This window comes from Syngnathoides biaculeatus, chromosome 21 (genome assembly GCF_019802595.1).
Source record: "Syngnathoides biaculeatus isolate LvHL_M chromosome 21, ASM1980259v1, whole genome shotgun sequence".
Classification (NCBI taxonomy): Eukaryota; Metazoa; Chordata; class Actinopteri; order Syngnathiformes; family Syngnathidae; genus Syngnathoides; species Syngnathoides biaculeatus.
In genome coordinates this window covers 4,177,801-4,196,790 of record NC_084660.1, presented here as the reverse complement: position 1 = coordinate 4,196,790, position 18,990 = coordinate 4,177,801, and the positions used below count along the sequence as shown (strand labels likewise).

General features: G+C 49.4%; 4 protein-coding genes across 9 annotated transcripts in view; 2 read left to right on the top strand and 2 right to left on the bottom strand.

Moving 5' to 3' along the window:
• The first annotated feature begins 101 nt into the window (after positions 1-101).
• Positions 102-3,992, top strand: zgc:77880 (zf-DHHC domain-containing protein). Of its 2 annotated transcripts, XM_061808141.1 has the most exons (10): positions 102-396; positions 1,484-1,643; positions 2,101-2,189; positions 2,253-2,326; positions 2,394-2,506; positions 2,659-2,720; positions 2,804-2,912; positions 2,997-3,069; positions 3,134-3,272; positions 3,339-3,992. In XM_061808141.1, exons 2-10 carry the CDS (start codon positions 1,519-1,521, stop codon positions 3,413-3,415), a joined length of 861 nt encoding a protein of 286 aa, XP_061664125.1. In that variant the 5' UTR covers positions 102-396; positions 1,484-1,518; the 3' UTR covers positions 3,416-3,992. The 2 variants fall into 2 exon arrangements, with proteins under 2 accessions (XP_061664125.1, XP_061664124.1); XM_061808140.1 differs by having other exon boundaries at positions 3,134-3,992.
• A 176-nt stretch (positions 3,993-4,168) lies between these two features.
• tbc1d19 (TBC1 domain family, member 19) lies at positions 4,169-14,970 on the bottom strand. 2 transcript variants are annotated; one of them, XM_061808131.1, is made up of 22 exons: positions 14,832-14,970; positions 11,614-11,753; positions 11,459-11,531; positions 11,304-11,349; positions 10,485-10,563; positions 10,337-10,411; positions 9,853-9,916; positions 8,929-8,975; positions 8,744-8,857; positions 8,595-8,667; positions 8,445-8,483; positions 8,269-8,381; positions 6,999-7,073; positions 6,862-6,924; positions 6,684-6,768; positions 6,578-6,622; positions 6,259-6,291; positions 6,075-6,184; positions 5,908-5,999; positions 5,234-5,349; positions 5,071-5,141; positions 4,169-4,465 (listed from the first exon to the last, which is right to left on the bottom strand). In XM_061808131.1, the coding sequence occupies exons 1-22, from the start codon at positions 14,950-14,952 to the stop codon at positions 4,397-4,399; spliced, it is 1,743 nt and encodes a 580-aa protein (XP_061664115.1). In that variant the 5' UTR covers positions 14,953-14,970; the 3' UTR covers positions 4,169-4,396. The 2 variants fall into 2 exon arrangements, with proteins under 2 accessions (XP_061664115.1, XP_061664116.1); XM_061808132.1 differs by lacking the exon at positions 14,832-14,970 and adding an exon at positions 12,390-12,510.
• Positions 12,666-13,395, top strand: LOC133494370 (gastrin/cholecystokinin type B receptor-like). The gene is made up of 2 exons (XM_061808142.1): positions 12,666-12,814; positions 12,985-13,395. The coding sequence occupies exons 1-2, from the start codon at positions 12,685-12,687 to the stop codon at positions 13,269-13,271; spliced, it is 417 nt and encodes a 138-aa protein (XP_061664126.1). The 5' UTR covers positions 12,666-12,684; the 3' UTR covers positions 13,272-13,395.
• A 292-nt stretch (positions 14,971-15,262) lies between the features above and the next one.
• rbpjb (recombination signal binding protein for immunoglobulin kappa J region b) overlaps positions 15,263-18,990 on the bottom strand; it is a 29,823-nt gene continuing 26,095 nt past the window's right edge. For 2 of the 4 annotated variants that reach the window (XM_061808133.1, XM_061808135.1), the window contains exon 11: positions 16,204-18,855. In XM_061808133.1, the coding sequence (XP_061664117.1) occupies positions 18,543-18,855 (313 nt within the window). In that variant the 3' untranslated portion in view covers positions 16,204-18,542. Of the gene's footprint in view, positions 15,360-16,203; positions 18,856-18,990 lie in introns of those variants that run through there. The other 2 variants (XM_061808137.1, XM_061808136.1) reach the window with 2 other exon arrangements.

Below are 18,990 nucleotides of genomic sequence, written 5' to 3'. Positions count from 1 at the left end.
CCAGCAAAAGAATGACTTCCAGACGACGGAAAAAGTCAAAATGCCGGGAGAAGAGCGAGACGCCGACCTGCGAGAGAAAGTTGAGCAAACCTCTGAAGAGAAGCTTGTTGCTCAGGAGGCGGAAGAGGGCGGAGCTAACAACCTCAAGCTGGTTGGTGGCGTTCCAATATGACGAGTGTTAAAATTCAATTTACCGTCACATGAAAAGGCGTGATGCCCAGCATTTTTTTGTTTGTTTGTTGTATCCTTTTAACTAACTGCATTTCATTGTTTTGCTCCTTTCCTTCCGGAAGAAGGAAGTGGCTTCCTCGAGCGCTTTGCTATGATACGTTAACGCGTCCGCCATATTGGATAGGGCAACTCTGCCAAAACTGCGCCTGCAAATACACGCACATGGTAACATACTGCAAATGGAAACATTGATATTTATCCCCCAAGGTTGAAATTGAATTTACGGCAGCAGAAATGGGGGAATCCCACTTGCATTTCCCTTTTAATCGTCAGTGACAGTCTTCTTTTCCTCCTGCATCTTCCTCTCTCTGTCTGTTTTGTCTCCTCAGTGCCACCGTCTCGAATCCGTCCATCGCGGCCGGCCTCACTACTGTTTTATAACCTCTGCCCTTCATCCTAGCGGAGACTCTTCTGTCACGTAGAACACCAGACACCTTCCGCCAACTGTTCCATCCCGTTTCTTCACTTCCTTAGCACATTCCCCGTCGCTCTGGGTCGTTGACCCAAAGTATTTTGGGGTCGTCCACCCTCGCCGTCTCTTCCCCTCTCATTCATGCACATATATTCCGTTTTCCTCCGGCTAATCTTCATTCCTCTCCTATCCAGTGCGTGGCCCCATCTTTCTAATTGTTCCCCCGCCTGCTCCCTGCTTTCACCGCGGACATCATGGTCCAAGGGGAATCCGGTCTAACCTCATCTGTCAGCCTACCCATTACTACCGCAAACAAGAAGGGGCTCAGGGCGGATCCCTGATGCACCTCCACCTTAAATTCTTCTGTCACACCTGACCGTTTTTTCTGCTGCCTATGCATGCAGTACCGCAGTCCCTCTCTCGGTACTCTCTCGCTCCACAAAGACACAATGTCGCTCCTTCTGACCTTCTTTCTCACTAGCATCCTCAAGGCAAGCAATGCATCTGTGGTCCTCTTTCTAGGAATGAAGCCATACTGTTGCTCACAGATGCTACCCTCCACTATTCTTTCCCATAACTCATAAACTCGGCAAATCGCCTTTGGGAACCAGCACACTTTTCCTCCATTCTTCCTTCCCCGCCACATTATTACATTGTAATATTTACTGGACCATAAAAGGTTCGGTTAATCCAAATGGCAAACATTTCTCGACCCCGCAAGAGACCTTACCGGCAGCCAAATTGACCACGGCAAATGAACAAATTTCTATAAAAATTTGCGCTGAGCTTGTATTTTTTTCTTTTCGCCTTCGTGACGTCTCGCCTCACTGACGTCATCAGGAATTCGACAACGAAAGGACGGATCTCACCCAAAGATGGCGTCGCTGCGCTACCGGCGAGACCCGTGCGGCGTCCTCTGCTTGTTTTTGACGTACTTCAGCGTGTTGTACGCGGACTACGTGGTGGTGCAGTACGTCCTCATCCCCGCGTACTCGGGCAGGTAGGTCGCGCACTGTGTCGGCGGGATGGGGGGGGGGGGGGTCTGGGGCTCTGCCTTTGTGCTACGTGTGTGACGTCACTGCTGGAATTCGGTGTCTTTTTCAACAAAGTATCACCCAAAAAACACGGCCAAAGTAAAGATCGCCTTTAACAGCTGTATAGTAGGCCCAAGTGTTGATAATTTAGGATGAATAAAAACAGCTCCCTGTGACACCCACTTTCAACGTTCTCAAATGTTTAAAAACTGCAAAATTTTGCATTGTATTTGCAATGTAATTTATGAACAATTACTGCACTTGGCGGAACCCAACCCACGTAACCTGAGCGATATTCATCGCACACTCAGAGCGAGCGGGGTCGGGAAGCAACAGAGTACAAATCCTTAGTTACTGCACTCAAGGGGAAACATTTTACTTTTCACGCTGTAAAAACAGTTTTTGCCCACCTGTGCTTCTAAGCGTCTGGTGCAGCCTGCACGGGTCCGCCTTCAACATGGTCCTGCTGCTCCTGCTGGCCTGCCACTGCAAGGCGGTCTTCTCGGATCCCGGTGAGTGACGTCAACGCCGCGTCCACCGCGCCCTGCTCAGTGCGCGCCGCCCTTGGCTTTCAGGCGTGGTGCCGCTCCCCGACACGGCGCTCGACTTCTCCGACCTCCGCTTGCAGTCGTCGTGGACGGGCGAGCGGGTAACTGCGTGGCGCCGGTGTCGGGTTTGGGTTTCCTCGCGCTGAAGTGCGCGGACGTTCGTCGCAGGGCTGCGAGGGCTGGACGGTGTGCAGCCGCTGCGAGACCTACAGACCCCCGCGGGCGCATCACTGCCGCGTGTGCCAGAGATGTATACGCCGCATGGACCATCACTGCCCCTGGTGAGACCCTGCAGCCGCATTGACGCAAAGCGACCGATTAATTCGGCCCATTTTTAAAAAGCACATGACAACATAAGACAAGATGACTTCCAAACAGCCCAACTGAATTGCTTTCCCGTCCTCATGCGTCGGCGCTTTTTCCTCTCTCTAAGGATCAATAACTGCGTCGGAGAGCTGAACCAGAAGTATTTTGTTCAGTTCCTCTTCTACACGGGTGAGTGCCCGCCAACCCGCCCGCCCCCGCCATCGCCGCCGCGCATCCTGTGAGGTGCGTTTTTTTTTTTTTTTTCCCCCCAGGCGTGGCCAGCGTGTACGCCACGCTGCTGGTGGTTTCGGCCTGGGTGTGGCGCACCTGGAGCGGGGGGGACGGCGAGGAGCACGACGCGCCCGGCAGGCACCTGATCGTGTGAGTCCCATTCCGGGCCGAGAGCCCGCGGCGGTGGCGACTCGGCATTTCTGACACGAGTGTTTGTCCCCGCGTGCCCTCCAGCGCCCACTACGTGATCCTGCTGGCGGAGTCTGTTCTCTTTGGGGTCTTCACTCTGGTCATCTTTTACGATCAGGTAGCAGAGCTTGCGTACATTTTTTGTCGTTGTCCAATGAACATCAGCCTTCTGTGGCCGCCAGTTGGCATCCATCACTGCCGACGAGACGCCCATTGAGCAGATGAGGAACGGTCTGATGATGAAGGACCGAGGCTCCTCGTCTCCGCAGCACACCACGCGCAAAGCCAAGCTGGCGTTGCTGCGGGAGGTTTTCGGGCGAGGTGAGACGCCGAGCCCGGCCGGCCCGTCGGCTGCCATTTTCTGCCGTCCGTCTCCTCCCGTTCAAGGTTCCGTGTTCTGCTGGCTCCTCCCGCTGCACTCGGGCGGCGTCGTCTACTCGGCGCTGCCGGACTACGACGTCTGACCTCGGAAGTCCTCGGCTGACGCGTCGGCCGCTCCCCAGCTCTGAGGATCCTTTGAAACTTTGTTTACTGAACCGATGGCACGAAGCCATCTTGCACTGAAAAAACACACTGAGATTCCTTTATTTTATTAATATTCTTATTTTTTTTTGCACTACTTATTTATTTATTAGTTATGTTTGGGGGGTTTTGTAGGTCCAACAAGGTCTTACACTTGAACTTTTGACACAATGTAATTGACACATGGTGGAAATTGCAACCTTTTTCTATCGCACTTGTCCTGATTAAAATCATTTTCCACCTTAAATGACAAACAATCTTTTGTGTGTCCCCCACCCCACCCCCGACACACACTCTAACCCATGGGTCAATTGTACCAGCAACCACCCAACCCATTTTCTGGTTTTATTTATTTGTGGTCCTACGGAAGGTTACTGAGCGCCGCGTTGAAGCCCTTTTTTTTTTAGTATATGAAAAATTATTTCCTCTTTGAGGTTGCTATCACTGGAAATGTCATAAAAAGGTCCATTTTTTTTTTTTTTAAAGACGAGGCAAGAGGACCTCATCAAATTACAACATCTACATTTCTTCAACCAATAAAATCATGCGGAACCTTCCAGAAGACGCCTTATTTGTGTGCTTTTCAGTTGTTTCACAACTTGAGTGCTTTTGAAGTGTATACAGTAGACTGTCGAGCTTGATTTTGGATTTTTCAATGCACAAAAGGGATTCATTTAAAAAAAAAAAAAGTACTAAATGGAATGTAAACGGTTTATAAAAAAGATGAAAATGATTGCATTTTTACAAAATGAAAGAACTGAATTGTTTTCAAATAGTTGGAGCCACTCTGTGTGGCACAGCATTTAATCAGTCGCATCATTTTTCATACTTCTTTCAGTGGCAGAAACGAAATGCGTTGCGACACGTCAACAAGTAAAGAGTTGGGTGACGTTTACTTGGTTGTCGCGAGCCGGGACGTTCGGCTAGCCGGCAAACAGGAAGAGCTGGATGAGCGGCACGACTTTCAGGGTTGAAAGGTCAGCGAGGACAGCCTGCGGTGGACCACATGACCAAAAGATTACTTCATGCGGCTCCCGTTTATGGTTTTCCGTACGTGATTACGAAAAATGACTTCAAATGGCTTTCTCTAAAACCAGAAAAATCCACAAGACCACAACAGAATCTGTTTTTGGGCTGTGATTTTGTTGCTGTCTTCTCTCATCATTGTTTTCCAAGCCACTTGTCCTCAAAAGTGTGGCCACGAGCTAACTTCAGGCAAAAGTTGGACTACACCCTGACCTGGATACGAGTCATGGATTTGATATACAGCGATGCCTCAGTTCTCAACCACAATCCGTTCCAGAAAACAGTTTGAGAAGTGATTTGTTCGAAAACAGAATCGATGTTTCCCATTACGATGAATGGAAAAAGAAATAATGCGTTCCAAGCATAAAAAAAATGGGCTTTTTAAAGTATTTTTTTTTTTTTTAGCTTTTACTGATAATAAACTGCATTGTAGAAATACATGTATAGTTTAAATACTTTATATAATAAAATAACTCAAGAAATACATTTATTTATTGCTTAAAATGTATGCTTTGGTAGTAGTAACCAGCCATGAGTGTGTGACGGGTGCACGGGTAAGCGGTAGGTGTACCTCGGCTGAAGCCAGAGACGTCACTTCCATCAGGTTCTCAGCCCGAAAGGCGAAGATGGCGGCTGCCAGGACTGGGAGGGGTTCACATCAGTCACAAAAAAAAAAAAAAAAAAAAAAAAGAAATTCATACATTTCAATTCACTCAATTAAGAACAGATATTACCTGCGATCAGCTCCAGTGTGTCATAGCCCAGGATTCGGTCCCAAAGAAAAAGCAGCTGGTCAGTGCAAAGATAGCCTGAAAATGCTCGGACCATCCACTTAAATGCGATTCGCAACCTGCAGAGGGGAAAGAAAACAAAAACAAATCAAAAATTAAAAAAAAGGCGTGGGGTGAACGCAATGTTTTTGTAGTGAGACGCTTAGCCAACAGGTGGCAGCACTACAGCACACTGCCTCTGGAAATCTGATTCAAAACGTGACAGTTTTTGATTCATTTCTTCATGCATTTTATGTTAAATGCTTGACTAATTACAATTAAGTGAATGCAAAAACTTTGAAAATTAATCATTTAATGACAATTTTGAAACCAATCCCCAAAATCAAACCTTTTTACTTATTAAAATCATATTACCTGTTCTTTCTTGTTGTTTATTTTCTTTAACCTCACTGACCAACGGATCACTTTTTAAAATTATGCGCGTTTGTGTCAATTTTCACCGGCTGACGACCAACCTGGTGCCTGCCAGTGCTGAAAATGAGCCTCCACCAACCCTTTGGTCAATTTTGCTTCGGCCAAATCGCTAAAGTACCCGTTTCACTTTAACTGGACCTTGAATAACGAACATCTCGGTGCACGGCGGTGCCAAAAAGTGAATTTCTCCCCGGCAGACTTACGGCTGAGCGCCGATCTGTCGAAGGTGGTAGAAGAGCTGCGGCAGGTGAGTTTGCAGGAGCCGCTCGAAAAGCAGGCACAGAGACACGATGCCCTGCGGCGGAAGGGAAAGGCCCGGAGGTCGAGCGTCGGCACGAAGTGGCCGGCGGCGGCGGCGGCGGGTCCTTACCGAGCACGCTGAAGAGACGGAGTGCAGTCGGAAGAAGTAGCGGATGTACATCTCCCGGAAGACGCTGTACAGCTTGGACGGCTCGTTATACAGGAAGCACAGCGGGGCCACTGAAAGACGGGCCGGCGTCCTTTTAGGGATTTCCGTCCCGTTGAAGTCGCGCGGTGGCGGCCGTTTGACTCACCGTACATCGAGAAGCCGTGGAACGGGACCACACCTGTTCCAAAGTCGACATGAATTTCAGATGCTCGTGTTAAAAGTCTACAAACGAGTACACGCCTCTTCGGGTTTTTCTCCATGACCCGTGCGGATACTCGAGAAACGGGTTTGACTTTTGAAATTAAATGGAGAAAATGTCTCCCTTAAAGGGCCGCCCGCTGAATAACGGTGAAAACCCCCCCCAAAAAAAAACAACAAAAAAAGTCATCTCGCTTTTTGCAATCCCGACAACTGAAATTCACTTTTGAGAAGTAGCGGAGCCAAAGTCAAGATGCGGCTCTCACCGTTGGGAGGATAAAAGACGGCGCAGTCCTCATCTCCTTCCTTCCCTGCGAGACAAACACTCGGGACACCATTGGGCCACACGTGCGCAATTGGCGCGGGCCTCACCTCGGATGTAGGACTTGGGCGGAGTGGCGCTGTTGTACTTGAAGTGCTCCAAGACGGCGGCGTCCCGGGAGAAGCACAGCAGCACCTGAACGGAAACGGATGCGTCGGTCATCGCCGGAACACCCCCCCCCCCGACCGACCGACGGACGGACGGACCCCGTGCGCGAAAACGGCGTACCTGGTAGAGGAAGTCTTCGAAGACAAAGTAGTAGTCGTCGTTACTGGCTGTTAGCTTCACATCCTGCGGGCCCCCCAAAAAAATTTTTTTTTAAAAAAGGGACGGCGCGCGTCACTCGGCCGCCGAGGTCGGCTCACCTTGTAGATGAGGTTGTCCACCAGCAGGTCATGTTGGAGGACTCCCGCCTTCAGCTGCTCATAATGCATCACGTCCTGAAAAGAGAAAAGTGGCGCTGACGGAAACAAAAACAAAAACAAAAAAAAAAAAAAAAAAAAGGAAACGCACAAAAGCACAAGAGGCCATGGCAGACTTCAGCTCTCAGGTGGCAGACAAAGCCACCAGACATCCATCCATTTTCTTTTGCCGCTTGTCCTCACAAGGGTCACGGGGAGTCCTGGAGCCTATCCCAGCTGTCAACAGGCAGGGTGCGCCCTGAACTGGTCGCCAGCCGCATCGAGACAAGCAAGAGTTTGCAGTCGCAATCACAACTAGGGGCAATGTTAGAGTGTCCAATTAATTTTGCATGATTTTGGGATGTGGGAGGAAACAGGAGTGGCACGCGGAAGAACATGCAAGCTCCGCGCAGGCGGGGCCGGGATCGAACCCGGGTCCTCAGAGCTGCGAGGCCAATGCTTTGCCAGCTGCTCCACAGTTCCGCCCAGACAACTTCATCCGGATCGACGACGTTGTTCGGACGTTACACGCGCTTTGTCACAGCGTCCGTCGCAACGGATGCCATTAAAACTTGCGGCGATAAAACCGTCCTCCCCGTGACATACGCGAGGTGATGGATCTGTGCTGCGGAAGCGCGGGAAACAAAATGGCGCACTCGGGGGGGAAAAAAAAAAAAAAAAAAAAAAAAAATCCAAGACACTCTCCAGACTCTCCTGCCGGGATCTGTCTTGCAGTTTTATGGCCCGGTTTACGTAACACTTTGGCGCAGCCAGAGAGACAGCGCACGTCGTTTCGACCCAAAGTAGTCGAACTTGGATCAAGGAGGAGCGTTACGCTACTGCGTGCGTTTCACTTGTGAAAAATATTGCCATATTGCGGGAAGACGCATTGATACAAGCCGCACGATTGGTCACCGGGGCGACGTCGACCAATGACAGCATTCTCACACACACTTTGCGGTTTTTCCACTTTTCGCGGGTGGTTCTGGTCCCAGTAACCCGCGAAAAACAAGGGATTGCTGTACTTTGAAGGGAGAAAAGCACATTTACCCCATAAACTGTAGGATGGCACTGGATTTGACCCAGAATGCTAAATCGTGCACTTTCAGGGCCAAATGGGCCAAACAAGGAGCAGTTACCAAACGAAAAGAAAAAAAAGCCTTTTGGGAATCACGGCAGCTGCTTTCCAACAAACACAGATGGCGTGCGCGCATCGAGCACATTGGGTCCCGACCTGCGAGTGGTTGACAGAGTTCAGGATGAGGGCCCAGAGGTCCGCCCGGAGCCCGGTGGGGCAGCCCCGCCGGCTGTACTGCTGCGCCGCAGCACTGTCCCGCTCGGCGAGCGCTGCGACCACGCGAGAGGATGAGAAGCCGCCAGACGGGATCCGAGCACGCCGAGCGTTCTTACCTCTCTTCCCGATGTCAACGTAGTCGTTTTCAAACAAATCTGCAAAGAATGCACACGAGCGTTCAGGTGGATCCTCGCCACATCACGGCTCACTGATTGCGGATGCAGAGATGAAATATGAAATGTGCTAATGACAGAAAGGGTCAATGCCTGGATGGATGTGGGCGTTGTCGTCGACCCCCAGCTGCCCAGCGGCGAGGCTCAGCTCCGCGTAGGCTCCTCTCTGGGGGAGAGAAAGCCATGAAAAGCACGAACCGGGACGCAGTGAGTAAGTGTCAACGTTGACCCCCCCCCCCCACCAGCTGGGCCACGTCCTTGACATCCAGGGGGACCCGGACAAGGCCCCAGTGGCTCTTGGCGCCGACATCCTCGCCGCCGCAGTGGTGGTTGGGGCTGCGCAGGGCGACGATCACCTGCGCGCAAGCCACACGGTGAGGGCGCTCGGCGCCGAGGGTGCGGCGGCCGCGCCGCGACGTGCGCTCACCTCCAGGAAGTCTTTGGGGGCGTAGACGGGCCTGAAGCGGCTCAAGTCTGCAAGCCGACAAACGTGGGAAAGGAGCCCAATCTTGGATAAAGGCTGAGATTTTTGTGGAACGCGTCGACGGGTCAGTCTAGCAAATTTCTGCTTTCGAGCATTCATATTTGTGGACAGGTGAGGTTTACAGGTCAGTTAGTTACAGAACGCACTGCGCTGTACAATGTTGTGTACGCTAGCAATGATTAGCATCCGTCGTCATTCTTATAACATTTGAATACAACTGGTGGAAAAAAACGAGACTTTTTTCATAATTTGAATGTGAATCGGGGCGGGGGGGGTCACTGACAGCAAATTGATCATTCTTTACATTGGATTTCATTATTACTCTATGCTTTTAGGGAGTCGAATAAATACATACAAGCACTACAAATATCTCATCTTTGCCTCAATTTGAGCCAAATAATACCGGGGATAAGTGAGACGGGCCGTTACGAACCCGGAGCGGACATTCCTGCTCGGTACCGCCAACCGATTTGACGCGACGACAATTTGCAGGGCCGCCGCGCACCGCAACGTCGACAGGCAAGAACAGGAAGGCGACGACGGCACCCCGGAACTTTCCGTCAAGGCGCTGCGGCCGGCGAGTAAATTCAAGTGTCACTATTTGGACAGGAGGGCGGGGCTCGGCGGCGGCGGCGTCTGGACAGCATCTGCAGCGGCCGTGTTTATAGCCGCCCGTCCCGAATGTTATTAAAACTAAAAGGAGTGCTTGGATCCACCACCAAGTACAAGTTCGGATAAAAGCCGCATGGAAGATACGATAGCTTTCTATCTGACGGAATGTTTCATATAAAAAACAATGTGTGACAGATGTTTTAAAAAATAATGAAAAAAAAAAATATATATATATATATACATATATATCTATACCTGGCTCATCCGTGCCCATCTCGTTCCATTTGTTGCTAAGCTCCTGTCGCTCGAGTGCGGGCCTCTGGCGCAAAAACAACAAAGACACACAATGGTTACTTTACGTACCCCCCCTTTGGCACATTTTTCATTTTATTTTTGTAATATAAAACACTGTTTGATGGTGACCTCTGGTTACTTCTAACAGTGTAAAATACAGGGCAATCATACTATTTTGAAAACTTAAAATATGACTCCAAACAACCCAAATAATTTTGCCAAACTTCAAACATAAAAATGTAGACTGAGCGAAATTTATATCAAATAAGCTACTGCACGTACAAGTTGTACTTGGGCCAGTGCTACAGATCGGCCTAATCGTATTGACAACAATGACATTTTCATTTGAAAAAAAAAACTCGGGATTCCACGATTCGGCGGAAAATCCTCATCCCTGTTTTTTTTGGGGGGGGTTTGTTTTTCCAACCCGCTGTGCGCATCTTACCATTCGGGCCAGGGGGACTGCCAGCTCCGTGCTCATGCTGTTCAGACTTTTCAAGATGCGCCGTTCCCAGCTGACCTGACACACAAATTACAACACACTGAAGGTCAGAAGTCACAGAAGTGGCAACAGGAAGTAGTCAGACGCTAACCTGGGCTTTGCGCATGTAGGCTAAAGGCTCTTTTAGGTGCTCCGGGGGGGCCGTCAGGAGGCTCGGCGGCAGCCCGCCGCTGGAAATAAATGCAAAATACTTTATTTTTTTTCCCCAAAAAGTCAGAGCCGTCATTTTTTTTTTTTTTCTTGACCAAAAGGTGGGTGGTCTTTGGCGCTGAATAAACTTGAGTGAAGCTCATCCAAACAGCTGCAAGTGCATTCGGGGGCTGAGTGAGGGGGATCGGGGGGTGGAGGGGGCGCACTTGAGTGTTTGCATCTGAGAGTTGAGAGAAACTGCAAACTCTGAAGCTAAAAAGTGTGCAATTAAAACTGCTAAAAAAAACTGTGCAATCAATTAAAACCCTTTTCAGAACTCACAACTAAGACAGACTGCAATCATTTAGAAATTTTCTTATTGTTGCAAAGTAATGACAATTTTATACAACTTCGGGAGAAAAAAAAAAAAAGGAATACGTACTGCTCAAAACTAGCCAATGAATTGGGCAAGAATTACTGAATATCATTTCCCAAACACACAGTTACATATGTCAAAGTGCCTTTCGCGAATACCTTAAGAAAAGAAGGAAGAAAGTTACAACTGCAGATACATTTGCACAAAATAAGTACACGATTCCAATGACATCACAAGTTCGGCTTCTTTTAGGGAAAGTGCAACAGTGGTTGTAATAAACCGGATAACCTTGAAATGTCCGATGGAAACTAAAGGAGCTCCTGTACTTTTGGTGTGTGGAGGGGGGCGGGGGGAAGAATTGGTGCGTCCTCAAGTTTTATTATGAATAAGGTTGTTTCAACTTACACATGTAATTCCCGATGTACTGCATTCTGGAGCATCCTTTCCCAGCCTGTGGGGGGAGACAAAAACACACACACACACACACACACACACCAAAAAAAAAAAAACCCAAACAAATAAGCTCGTGTGTTACCTGTAGCAATTTAGCAATGTCGCACCTGAGATTCTGAGGAAATTGCGCACGTCCTCCTTGAGAGTGTCCAGTTGGATCTCGGGCTGATGCAAACACTCCTGCAACCGGTTCGAAAAAGAGCGCGGCTTGAGGGATGTTTGTTTGGGTTAGCCGCCGGGAAGCTAATGCTAGTAGACTCACCCGAGCTTGTCGCTCCATTTCAGCGTGCAAATGGCTTCTCTTCAGGCGTCGGGCGAGCTGAGCAATAGTCGCAGACAAGTCTCCGTCTTCGTCCATGTTTCCGTCAGGCAGCCGCGACGACTTTGACGACCGAAAGGGAGCTTGAATGGCGAAGAGGTTTTAATTGGGCTTGTACGAAAAAAAAAAGCTGCGTCTACAACGGCAACTCCACTGGGACAAACCGAACAATTCGCTAAACACACAGTACGGCACAAACATCCCTTTGAAATAAACATCGTCATTCCAAATGCAAATAAAATAATACATACGAGCGGTAAAATACTTTTACATACAATATTTTATTGCTTTAACTACATGTTTGATTTTCATTTAGTAAATGTAAGTTTTCACTTGTTATGATGACAAAGCTGGTATAAGAATACGGAAATGAAGGGAGGAACGAGAAAAGAAAAGCAAGAGAGTAAAGATAAACCGAATAAAGAATCAAGCATATGAGGGAAGTGCACTCGGATGGAAGGAAAGAAGCAAAAGAAAGGATGAGAGGGAGGAGAAAGGAAAGATGCATGAAGTCAGAAAGTGAACAGGTAAGACCAGGACGACCAAGACAACCAACATTTAAAAGCGAACTAAAAACTCTTTTGAATCGATTAGACTAAATTGTTTCAAATCAGTCACACATAAGTGTAATTTTTTTTTTTTAATTGTTCGACCCTGAAGTGGAAAAACATAGGCGCGTGACGTCACTAGTCGCGGATGACGATGCGGGGGGCGGCCACCTGTGATGCGACGTTGTGTCACTAAGTGCTGACGTCAAGAAAGCCAAACGGTAACAAGCACAGAGCCCTGAGGGGGCCCACAAGAGAGTCCAGTGCGGACCGGAGCGTAAGTGCAGCCGCGCAGCCAGCAAGCCAGCAAAAGCCAGCCAGCCAGCCAGCCAGCCAGCCAGCCAGCACGGCTTGAACTGGGGCGGGGCGGGGCGGGGGGGAGTACACCTTGAAATCCAAATTAAAAAAAAAAAAAAAAAAATCACACATCGCGGCATACTCATTCCCCCCCCCCCCCCTCCGCACCATGGACGCCCTCACCCTGCGCGAAATGCTCAACTCGACGGAAATCAGCAGGCTTTTGTGCAACTTGGGCCCCGGAAACGTGTCTGGATGTGAGCCTACGAGACTCGCTCGACCGGACGCCAACGTGAAAGGTACCGATCGTTTGTCCGCTTCCTTCCGACGACCGCCGCTTGAACTTGGAGCGGTCGGGTTCGGTGCGTAAAAGCGCATTACGCACGCCGGCCGGCATTCCAGAGCGCTCGTTGTGTTACGGACGTGTCATTTTTGAGCCTTGTTCTTGTTGGTGTCCCACTCTTGGTAGATTTCGGCAACGCCGTGCGTGTTTTCCTGTACTGTGTCATCTTCCTCATCAGCGTGGTGGGCAACGGCCTCATCATCGCCGTGCTGTCTCGAAACCTGCGCATGCGCACCGTCACCAACCTCTTCTTGCTCTCCCTGGCCGTGAGCGACCTGATGGTCGCCCTGGTGTGCATCCCCTTCACCCTCATCTCCAACCTCATGCGGACCTTCATCTTCGGCAACGGCACATGCAAGATGATCATGTACTTCATGGGTATGGCGCCGCTGGCCGTGGAATCACAGTACTGACGTTGTAATGAGCTGCCGCTGGACTCTTTGACATCGCCCGAGAACACGACGCGACCGTGTGCCCGTTTGCAACCGAAACCCCTCGGGCGTCAAACGAGAAGGTCTCAAACGCGACCAATTGCGAGCCATTTGTCAAATGCAAACACCACACAACGGGCAGCAAAAACGTTAATCAGAAAATGTCTGAAGCTCCTAATGCAAGTGCACTTCAGTTCCTCACGGTACCGTTTGCAACTTTCAGGGGTCTCTGTGAGCGTTTCCACCTACAACATGGTGGCCATCGCGCTTGAACGCTACAGCGCCATCTGCAGACCCTTGACCTCCAGGACGTGGCAGACCAGGTCACACGCGCTGAAGGTCATCAGTGCCACTTGGCTGACGTCCTTGTCTCTGATGCTGCCCTACGTCGCTTCCAGCTCCCTGAAGCCGTTTAATCGCCGCGACAACACCGTCGGCTACATGTGCCGCATGATGTGGCAGAACCAAAACCTCCTGGCGTACTGGTACGCCGAAAACCAGACCAAAGGCAGACACGGCGAGGAGGTGAGCTGGATTTCAGGCCTTTGTCTCTCTCCGTCTCTTGCAGGTATACGTCCTTGTTGCTGCTGCTCTTCTTCCTGCCCGGCACCGTGATGCTGACCGCCTACGGACTCATCTCCGTGGAACTCTACAAGGGCATCAGGTTCGAGCTGTCCAACAGGACATCAGCCAAAGGTACGGCTACCTGTGAGCCACTCGCCGTCACCTGAGCGGTTAAAGACGACGTTCTCCTCTCCTTACAGACAGACCAGCCAGCTTTAGCAGCATTCAAACGAGCGACGGCGACGGTTGCTACATTCATTTAAAAAAGCGACTCACCCTGCAGGGGAAAGCCAACGCCGACGCCAAAATCATGGTGGGCCACTTGGGCTTCCGGAGCAACACCGCCAGGCTGCTGGCCAAGAAGCGGGTGGTCCGCATGCTCCTGGTCATCGTCTGCTTGTTCTTCGTGTGCTGGACCCCGATCTTCGTGGTCAACGCGTGGCAGGCTTACGACCCGCGGTTGGGACACCGTCTGACGGGCGCGCCCATCTCCTTCATCCACCTCCTGTCATACACGTCCACCTGCGTCAATCCCATCATCTACTGCTTCATGAACAAGCGCTTCCGCCAGGGCATGGCGACCACCTTCTCGTCCTTGCAGCTCAAGGCGCGCGCCGTAGACCTTTGGACCCAGGTCATTGAGGCCAAATGGTACGAGGGGCCCGAGGAGAGCGCTCTGCACAAGCGCCAAGAGAAGCGTCGGAACAAGCGCCACCAAAAGCACCAGGAGAAGCGCCAGCAGAGGCTGGCGCGGCGCCAGGTGTTCCTCCCCCAGCAACCCGCCGAGGAGAGCGCCCAGGAGAGCACGCAGCAGCCCCCCGAGCAGGCTCCCGAGCCCCACAAGGACATCTCCGCCGAGGAGCTGGGCGAAACATTCGTAGAGCTCTACATCCCTCCGTACCCCGAGCAGACGGCCGAGCGGAACCCGGACCAGAACGCCGAGCAGAACCAAAGTCAAGGCGCTCTCGGCGCCCTCACCTCGTACATCAGCTTGACCAGCATTCGCTCGCTGCTGCCGCCGGAAGTGGTCTGAGGTGGATTTCAGTGTTGTCCCAGAACTGGTGGGGGCATCACACGGGCTGCCACATTTGCACAGCATTTGGACTCTTGACTCAAAGCGCTTCCCTCATCAGGCAACGCGCACCACGCGGCAGGGAAGTCTTCCACAAAACAAACAAACAAAAAACACCAAAGTAGCTTGAAAAGCTTCACAGGCCACCATACAGGGTAGTCCTTCTAGGTGCACACTACACATGTACTACCACAGGGAGCGGTGAAAAAGCGTGCCTTGCTTTACAAAGCGGCATTCTTACTTTGTGATAAAAAAATTGTTTCCCATTGTTTTGAAGCCCAAAAAGCAAATACGCGGCATTTTTGAAACCCTCACAAACCACCAAGCGAGTGTTTACTTTCAGACCGCCGTCTTATCTTTGTCGGTGGGGATGGAAACACCTGCGGCGTGGAAACAGTCCTCGCATTCCCCAGCAGGCTCTTGCGGACTCAAATCTGCAAACGGGGGGAGAGAGAGAAAGAAAAAGAAAGAAAGAAAAAGAAAGAAAGAATGAGGTCATTTGGGCTGCGCAGAACAATTTCTGCTGCTGTGTAGTGGGCAAAAAAAAAAAAAATGGTGGCGAGAACTGAATGTGGACCACAAAAGAAGTTCCAGTTTGACTGTGACACCATTCTTGGGTGGAAATATTTCTCATTATGCTTCTGCTGACTCATTTATTAAAAAAAAATACAAAGTTGAACTTGATAACTTTTTGTTTATTGTTTGATGCCATTCCCCCGCCCTTTGTTTGTTATTTTTTTTTCCAATGACATATTTTTCAGAATGATCCAGAGCCATGATATGTACAAAAACAAAGGCTATGCTATTCCCCCCCCCAAAAAATAAAATGAAATACAAAATAATCACCCCCTTTGTTTTTGATGCTATTGCTAAATGTTACAAAACAGCACAGGTTTCTACCCTTTGAGCACTGAGTATACTACCACAATGACCAGTACTAGAATAACACAGATAACAGTGAGTGAGCAAAGGTGGTATTAAATAAGGGGCGTAAATAGTGAGAGCAAGAAAAAAAAAAAAAGTTTGAAATTGTCTTAAAAGGTACCATGCCATCAAGGTACACACACACACACACACAAAATAAAAATTGAAAAAAAAGTTTGATACGCAATTTGACATCGATGCTGGTTGTCGATTGAATACAAAAGGCAACGTAAAAGGTTTACAAAATGAGAAAATTGGGATTTTCCCCTTTGTGACGTACTTTCTAACTACAAGTGGGCGGGTGGTACCCACCTACTCGCCATTTTTGGGTTTTAAGCCAGCGTTTGAAGTGAATTGGGGTGGGTGACCGGGGGTGGGGTGGGGTGTTGGGCGTCAAAACGTCCTTTAAATTTTCATTCAGCGGCTCACGTGCCAACAATCCCAACGTGACATCTTCCCGCCAAGAACCGAGCAGAGCAAAGCAAAGCGACTTTCCACACCAAATAATTGTGTAAAATATATATCATTGTTAAGGGAACTCTGGGCATTTTCAATCCAAATGTTCAGGCAAATGTGATAAAAGGACAAGGATTGGGGGCCGGTGGGGGGGGGATGATGGCATGGGACCTTGGAGTAAGACTGAGCGCGACTTTTTTTTTTATTTTGTTTGTTTCATGTTTAAAGCTGCCTCTCACTGTGCAGTGCATGAAAAAAAAAAGACCTACACGATCAGACATTTGGCATTTTTAAGAGCTTACATACATTGTTCGGCGCTCATTATAACCTCGGGAAAAAAAAACAAAAAAGCTGCTTCCAGAAGAGAAAATTAAAAAACAAAACAAAAAAGGGATCGCGTTAAGAAGGCATGTAACATGTTTTTGTAGCCCTCGGCAAAGTCCCTTTCAAACACAGAGCGGCTCAGAGTTTGAGCGGCTGTACTCGTCGGACGAGGAAGGCGCCAGATGGGGAAGAAAATGAGGGTCCACGTGTAAACAAAAGCCAAAAATACCAGCGGAGGGCAGAGGAGGGCCGGACCTGGCCGCTAAAGGGAATTTGTGTCGCTACACTTTGCTTCGTTGCTTGACAAATGCAGACGTTTCCTTATCATCACCAGAAGAAGAATTAAAAAAAAAAAAAAAAAATCCCAGGCCCATCGAGGCAGCACAGGCGATAATGCACTTTTTTTTTTGACATGAGGGGGAACTTTCTTCCAATAATTTAAAATATTAAAATATTCAACATTTCATGATGAGGGTGGCATAACTTAATTTCTTTTTTTTTTTTTTAATCTTTTTCTCTCCTTTCAACTTCATTCAGCACACATTCAACTTTGCAGCGGTACGGTGAGGTCACACGTACCTCCCCGCTTCCTCTTCCTTTTCGGACTATTTGGAGAGTCGATGGAGTGTGTCCAACGACGACGTTTCTTTTCAAAACGACGCGCACGCGGTATTTACGGGCTGGCTGGTGAAGTCGTGGTGCTCGCGAGCTGTACAATATTGCTGTTAGGAAAACTTCAACAACACACAAAGAAGGCCTTGATATGCTCCGTGAGTGCAAACACTTGATGGATTTTCCAAAAAAAAAAAAAAAAAAAAACCCAAAGGCTCTCGTGTGACAGTACCGACAGAAACTGGACATGAAGGTGAGCAGAAGCGTTTTTTTTTTTTTTTCCCCCTCCTGTCATTGTAACATGTTAGTAAGGCCACATTGAATTGAATAAGTGTCTTTTTTTGTCACTGTCACTTGGAAGACGCGTCCACGTGAGCCACATGATATGGACTGTATCCACACACGGGTCTCGAACACAGGACTCAGACTCGATTTTTCCAGAGTTGTACGAGTGCGTTGGGAAGAAGGAAAAAAAAAAAAATGCTCCAGTGATGAGTGGGAATCCAAAAAGGAGACATGGCGCATGTATTGCAGGCAAGGCAAAGGCGTTGCTTAAAGCTTTTCTTTCAAAGACTTCATAAAAACCAAGAAGAATAAAAAATAGGCCCTCTTGAGGTGGTTCCCCTGACACGCACGCACGCACGCACGCACACAGACTTTTAGATTCTCCCCCTTCCGGCAGAAGAAAGTGGGAAAAGGACAGGTTGGGAGGGGGGCACAAGTTCATAGCAGGAATACAAACTATTTGGTAACAAAAGTGTACAATATGTTTTATATAAAAAAAAGGTATGGAGAAAAGTGTACCTTTACTAAAGCTTATACAAGATCCTTGGTCCAGAAAAAAAAAAACAAAAACAACAACAACAAAAAAAACTACGTTAACGTCACGTCGGCGTCCGCGCGCCGCCCCCAACAACACATCTCCAGAGCACAGCCGACGCAGGAGGAATACTTGGGATTAGGAAGCATCTGGAGGGCAGTGCAAAACGGGAACAGGAACCTGGAGCGGGAAGCGGCAACTTTCCCGAACAGCAGGAACGGATCCCGGCGTGGGGGGCTGGGGGGGCGAGAGGAGACCACGTTTTGCCCAGTCCTGTCACGAGGGCAGCTTTGTGACATCGCTCCTTCAGATTTCCCCCCACATTTCTTCCTTTTTCTCGCACAATGAATTTTTCATTTCCACATATCCATAACTGAAACACAGAACTTTTTTTTTCTGTGTGTGTGTGTGTGTGTGTATTTTGTTGAAGTATTCCAAAATTGTTCTCTCCCTGGCGGTATCCTAGTTTGCGGATTGAGCGTTAGGAGACCACAGCGGCGGCGGCCGACGAGGACGTCACGCCCGTTCCGGGACCGTAGACGCCGGGTCCCGCTTCGGGGGCGCCGCTGTTGCCCAGCAGGCCGGAGTTGCCGGCTCGCAGGATGGCGCCGGCGGCGTTGCAGTGCGGCCGCGGCCCGGGTTCGGGAGTGTAGGTGAAGGTCAGTGAGGTGGAGTAGATGAGGCCGTCGTTTCTTACCAGCGTGACCGGGACCTGGACGGGCTGCCGCACCCAGCGCCAGCCTTCGCGGAAGGCCGAGATGTCGGGCACTACGCACAGCATGCTCTCTGCGCACCTGCAGACAGGAACGCGTTTTTGGTTTCCAGGGATCTGTGACCTTTTCCAATATGGTGAGGTCAACTTTTCACGGGTGCTTTAAATATGCGCAAATCATGTCATTGTTTTCTTCAACTGGACGTTTTTTGGAATT

Excerpts from the sequence above, each read along its gene's own strand:
- zgc:77880 (XM_061808140.1), top strand. The coding sequence starts at position 1,519 with ATGGCGTCGCTGCGCTACCGGCGAGACCCGTGCGGCGTCCTCTGCTTG. Across the intron at positions 2,190-2,252 it reads GGCGGTCTTCTCGGATCCCG|GCGTGGTGCCGCTCCCCGAC; the intron begins GTGAGTGACGTC and ends CTTGGCTTTCAG. Across the intron at positions 2,721-2,803 it reads TCAGTTCCTCTTCTACACGG|GCGTGGCCAGCGTGTACGCC; the intron begins GTGAGTGCCCGC and ends TTTTCCCCCCAG.
- LOC133494370 (XM_061808142.1), top strand. The coding sequence starts at position 12,685 with ATGGACGCCCTCACCCTGCGCGAAATGCTCAACTCGACGGAAATCAGC. Across the intron at positions 12,815-12,984 it reads ACCGGACGCCAACGTGAAAG|ATTTCGGCAACGCCGTGCGT; the intron begins GTACCGATCGTT and ends CACTCTTGGTAG.
- tbc1d19 (XM_061808131.1), bottom strand. The coding sequence starts at position 14,952 with ATGCTGTGCAAATGTGGCAGCCCGTGTGATGCCCCCACCAGTTCTGGG. Across the intron at positions 7,074-8,268 it reads ACTCTGTCAACCACTCGCAG|GACGTGATGCATTATGAGCA; the intron begins GTCGGGACCCAA and ends TTCTCTTTTCAG. Across the intron at positions 6,623-6,683 it reads GCCCAAGTCCTACATCCGAG|GGAAGGAAGGAGATGAGGAC; the intron begins GTGAGGCCCGCG and ends TTTGTCTCGCAG.